General features: G+C 40.4%; 1 protein-coding gene across 1 annotated transcript in view; it reads right to left on the reverse strand.

Moving 5' to 3' along the window:
• Positions 1–5833, reverse strand: part of LOC103601342 (ERC protein 2-like) — a gene marked incomplete at both ends in the record, with an annotated part of 200878 nt that extends 195045 nt beyond the window's left edge. The window contains one exon of the mRNA XM_008585740.1: positions 5666–5833. Within this exon, the coding sequence (XP_008583962.1) occupies positions 5666–5833 (168 nt within the window). The remainder of the gene's footprint in view (positions 1–5665) is intronic.
• Between the last annotated feature and the right edge of the window lie 248 nt (positions 5834–6081).

Raw genomic sequence — 6081 nt, forward strand, 5'->3', positions numbered from 1 at the left:
GGAGCGCCACCGCGCTTCCCAAGCGGCGCACTGTAGCAGTGCGCCACCGGGCCGGCCCGAAGCTGGAGGTATCTTGATAATCGTGGCTAGGAGCACTCATGGGCACTCAAGCCCAGTGATAGAAGCCTCCATTCATCAAAGGGATGCCTAATTTCAAACTGAGCCAAGAAATCATTCTCTAAGAATATAAAACCTTTCCCAAGCTGCAGTGCCCACAAAGACTTCCCCAAGTAAGTGACATAAGAACAGAGCAGAAAGTAAGTGTAAAGCTTAGAGCCACATTTCCCAGACCCCTTTGAAGGGAGGATCCAGTAAGATCCTGCCCATGAGAGGCACTTGCGTGAAATTTGGAGCTCAGTCCCAGGATTTTGGATCTTGACTGACAGTATGATGTAAGGGCAGAAGGGAGGAGGATAAGAGGGCAGCCATCAGCAGAGAAGACACCTGACCAGTCAATCCTAATCACGAGGTCATGGTTGTGCTTGCCTTCTCTTGGTCTCCTGGAGCTGTCCTTGTTCTTGGGCGTCCCCAGTCTGGTTCTACAGACTAGACACTGGGGCTCTGGATATTCTTGCAATAAATTCCCTTTTGCTTAATGTAGCCAGAAGTGACTTCTGCTGTTTGCATCCATCACATGGTTTGCTTCTAGTAACATGCCATCTGTTGCTCTCCACTGCACTTACATTTAAGATTATGTGTGTCTATCTCTCCACGCAGACTGTCAGCTTCTCAAGGACTGGAGAATGTCTTATTGCTTTTTGAACCTCAAGGACCTAGCGTGATGACTGACTGACACAGAGGAAGCACTTGGTAAACACGAAGTGAATATGATTTTGCACACATTCAAAAAATTAGGTTTGCCGATAACAAGTATAAAAGTTCAATTAGATGTTTAAACACTGAGAAAGAGCTCAATTGAGTCAAAAGAACTCCACGCCTGACTTTAATTTTACTCTGTTGAGGAAATCTCTATGTTCCGTAGGCATCTTCTCAGGTATTACTTTTTTTGATAAGTGTCATTAAGAAACTTGGTACACTAATAAAAATATTCCCATTGCACCCTTACCCAAGCTCATCATCATTCAGAATTTTCACCACCAAACTTCCAAATAGGTAGAATAAAGCTGCTGAAGTCCACACACAGCACTCCCAGGAGTCAACTCCACTCACCCTCCTACCGCAGAGCAATCACGAAGCCCAGTGGGCAGCCAGTGAACTTGGCTCCCACAGACGTCACCACCTGTTTTTCTATCCTAATAAATAAAGTACCTCTGCTCTATCAATTCATATTGCTCATGGAACTGAGACCTAGAATGAAAATGGAGACAGAATTTTTGTCCAATTTTAATGGCTTTTAAAAAAATTTCTTAGGTAGCTAGTTTATACCACAAGAATCAATGAGCTGCATAACAGTCTGGATTTGATCTGGTTCAAATAATGCTACCATGTCCTAAAATCCTGGGCATTATACACTTTCCAAATGTACGATGTCACCAAGGTTTTATGACATTTCCTACAAAAACTCAAGAGTCAGGTAGCACTTCATCAGTTGAAGTTTGAATTCAGGTACAGGAACAGAATGCTATAGGTACAGCATGAAACGGTACTACACTTCTGACTTTGGCATTATAGCCACAAGGGAATATTCCACTAAATGCTTTTCATACATGCACATTTTTGTCCCCTACTAAAAGATCTCCATATCTGAGTATTGTGGAGGCGAGGCAAAAATATGGCGGTGTGGCCAAAAATCCATTCTGTATGGTCTCTGACTTCCTAAAAAGCTTGATCAAAGATGTTCTGCCACCTGGGATTCTCTGCTTATTCAGCCTCACTTCCTTCCTCAAGTAATAAAAATGCTTAGAGCATTGTTACTACGTCTGTCTACATGGCTTCTGGAGTCCACAAGACTTCTGAGACCTAGGCGTCTGAAGGCAAAGCTGATAGATACAAGGTGCAAGCCTAGCTGCTCCAAGTTAAATGTGGCTAGGAAAGGAGCATACCCATTTCTACTGGCATCAAAACACATTGTGAGTTGCCAAAGAATCTTCAAGAAAGAAATATTAAGTAATACTGCACCTCTGACATTGACATGAGTTTATTATTCTTCCGTGCAAGCACACCCTAATCCAAGTCTTATGCTATTCCAGTCTAGGCCTACCCTAAAACAACCAATTATGCCGAATGTGGTGGTGGAAACTGCAAGGAGTATCCAGCCCCAGAGACATTTCATTGGCCCACTAGCATGGGTATTATTTCCACATTTTAAGTTGGTTTTCGAAAAGTGTGCATCACTTCTTTGGGGATTATTTCTCTTTCATATTTCACGTATAAAAGAGCTCCTGCCCCTTTAATTTGTCACTTGCACATTGATAGTGCCATCCGAAAGTCTTTACTGAAAAAAAACTGCTGTCATTTATTCCTCAAGAATGAGAGGGCTTACTCTCAATTCCTGGCAAAACAAACAACTGTGATATTCTTCCTCAGTTCACTGTCATGCCTGATGTCATCATCATAAAAACTGAGGTCAAAAGGAAAATGAAACTTATTCTCTTAATTAGCACTAACATTTTAGTGTGTTCTCCAAAGTCAAAAAACTTACATCTAGGTTGTTTGACTTGGGCAATCTTATCATAAGCCTCAATATTCCTCAGTTCCTTGGGTCAATCATTGTACCTGTCTCACCAGGTTAAGGTCAAGAATAAGTAAACAGGGCAGGTAACAAGCACAGTAGAGTATCCAGCATACAGTGTTCAATATAAATAAGTCCAGCAAATGTCAGCTTCTAGCATCTTTTTCTGCTGGCGATTTTAACTGCCTCTCTGTTAGTCCCACTTGCCCTAGACAGCCCCTTTGATTCAACAGTCCTTAGTTATCTCTACCCAGGTCCCTTCTAATTATCTGTATCAATTAGCTGGTGCTGCGAGAGAGAGATCTAATGACCAGGACCTCATCCTAGACAGAACTGAATTAATAATACAATCCATAATCATCAATAGCCTTTGAGTTCCAAACAAATACAGTATCTCTACTTTTAACTCTTTGGTACAGTCTCTATGATTTGGTTTAAATTTAACTTTAATTATAAGGGTACTTCAAAAAGTTCATGAAAAAATATAATTAAAAGATATTCTGAATCTTTTCATGAACTTTTTGAAGTACCTTTGTAGTTTTAAAATGACAGCCACGTTGTTCTGTACATGAGTGCACCATTTAGGTTTCTGGCTGACCAGAACAGGAATGCATTGGGAGGAGAGTAGCTGGCTCTCAGAGTTTAGGAAAGACTGAAGAACTCATTTATGAAGAGGCAGAAGCATGGGTAGGTGGGGGTGTAGATATGAGGCATTCATTGATAATCACATCACAGCCCCTGCACAGAAACAAATGAGTGCCAGCTGTTGCTGTCATCTTTGCATAGCTCTGTCCTTAAGTCAAATTCGCAGGAAAGGTTTTTCCTGGCGGGGTTGGGCATGTAGCCTGAGCTTGGCCAGTCAAATACTTCTATCCAAGACTTTAACTCTGGAGCAAGTTTATTCATTCATTCATTCATTCATTCATTCATTCATTCACTCAACAAATATTTATTGAGCATGTATACCTTCTAGGAGCTAAAGATATAACAGTGGAAAATAAAACCTGCCCTCCTGGAATTTATATTCTAGTAGTATGAAAGAACAAATTTTTAAAATGTATACATTTGTCAGGTGGTGATAAGTTCTACTTAGAAAAATAAAACTGGATGAGGGAATATGGAATGTAGCAATGCAGACGGCCATGTTATTTTATGCAGGATGGGCAAGGAAGGCCTGTAACAAAGTACCCATTTGAGCAGAGACCTGAAAGAAGCAAATGCATGAGCCATGTGGATATTTCGAGCAGTTCTGTCCAATAGAAACATAATATGAGCCACATAGGTAATTTTTAACTTTCTAGTAGCCACATCAAAAAAGGAAAAAAATGGGTGAAATGAATTTTAATATTTTATCGTACCTGACATGTCCAAAAGGTTTTCATTTCAACATATAATCAATATAAAAAAAATTAATGAGAGATTTACATTCTTTTTTTTGTAATAAGTCTTCCAAATATTGTGTGTATTTCACACTGACAGTGCATCTCAACTCAAGGCCTTAATAGCCACATGTGGCTCCCAGCTACCACATTGGGCAGCACAGGTCCAGGAGGTGAGATTCCTCCCAAGAGGCTACAGCAAATGTCAAGGCCCTGAGAGAGTATGTCTGACATGTCTGCAGAAGAGCACAAAGGCCATAGTAGCTAATGTAACATGACCAAAGAGGAGGGTGGTGAGGCAGGAGGTCAGACCACGTAGAGGCAGCCCAATCATGCAGGGTGCAGTGGGCCCTTGCAAGGACTTCCACTGTTACTCTGAATGAAGATGGAAGCCACAAGGGATGGGATAGCTTCATGGGCCTGGGACTTGTATGGCTGCACAGAGCCCCGTGCTTAGTTTAATGCTCTACTGTTACCACCCTGGAATTCTCAATTTTTGGACAAGGGGCTCCACATTTTCATTTTGCACTGGTCCCCACAAATTATGTGGTTGTGACTGGAGAGTTTCATTCAGAAAGTGACATGAATTTTTCTATGTTTTAAAAGAATTAGTCCTGCTTCTGTGTTAAGAACAGGCTGTAGGAAACATAAGGGTAGAAGTAGGAAAAACGGCTAGGATGCTGTTGATTGAAGCCAGGTGAGAGATGATGATGGCAAGTGACATCAAGAGGAGGAACCAGTTAGTTCCATTTGCCTGCAGCTGCAGCATGGTGCCTGTCAACTTGCCTGTCTATGGCAGCATCCTGACCAGCCAGCTCCTGCTGCCCACACCACTGATTTCTGCCCTGTTTCCATGCTGGTTGCCTGTTAATCTGAAAGCCCTATATCTTTCCAGCATATTCTATTCTTCATAAAAAAGCAGGCATTAGTTTCTCTTCTTGCCTACCCTTTTTCTAAGTGATAGCAAGATACTCTATAGTCCCACCCAAACTGCCCACAATAGCAAATGGGAATTGTCCAAAAGAAAATTGAGGTGCTGTCACAAAATCAGGTTCTTCTATAATTGAGAAAATGAGCTGCTGAATGAAGGAAGGAAAGAACAGTCTAGGTCAAGCAGTTTCTGGGTTAGGTCACTCTGGCTGGAATTTATTATACATTAACTCCATTGATTCCAATTAAGAAGTAGGTATAAAACATTACCCCTGCCCCCCAAAAATCTGCATGGGTTTGGAAGGATAGGGTCTACTAAAATTTATGTGAATACAAAATACATCTACAATACATTTAAGACTCACAAATACACTGCTAACTGTCATAAAGGAAAAAGGAAAAGTTAACCAACTTTTTGGACTTTTTCTTATTTTATATTTATATTTAAGTTTCTATAACTACCTCTATGTTTAAGCTGACAAATGAAAAAAAAATTCATCACTATTTAATTTTTAGGTAATCAAATAGAAAATTCAACAGGTCATGCTAAAAATGATATGATACAACTGCCAGCAAGTTAAATACCAGTAAGTAAAAAATTTATACTTCCTAGCCTATAATTCTTAAAAAATAATTTATTTTCCATGTGCTCAAACTTTTTCTAAAATGACAAAACATGGATGAAACCAACTCCCAAGCTGAAGGGCTTATGTCACCTACTCACCTTTTTCTGAAGAACATTGATTTTTCTTTCCTTCACTTCTAACATATCTTTCATGTCACGAATCTCTCCAGCCAGTGTCCCCTTCTCTTCTGTAAGGTCCTGCAGCTGTTTTGTTTTTTTATTGAGAAAAGATTCTTTCTCTTCTAGTCGTAATCTTAGTGCATCTACCTGAAATCAGGAAAAAGAAAGAAAGTTGTGGTTTTATGAAGAGGACACCAATAACCATCGCTGGTGCCCTTGGAGGACGTGGGGCAGCCATATGCCTCCGAAGCACAGCATGATCAAACCACTACTCAAGAGCACCTCCATGGCAGGCCTTTAAACAACCTGTATCTACCTTAAAGCCTTGTTGTATGTGTCTCTGAACAGTGATGCATTTTTTTAAAAAAGAGAAGGTTTCTATGAAATAAGAAATT

The sequence above is a fragment of the Galeopterus variegatus genome, unplaced genomic scaffold (assembly GCF_000696425.1).
Source record: "Galeopterus variegatus unplaced genomic scaffold, G_variegatus-3.0.2 Scaffold3691, whole genome shotgun sequence".
NCBI lineage: Eukaryota > Metazoa > Chordata > Mammalia > Dermoptera > Cynocephalidae > Galeopterus > Galeopterus variegatus.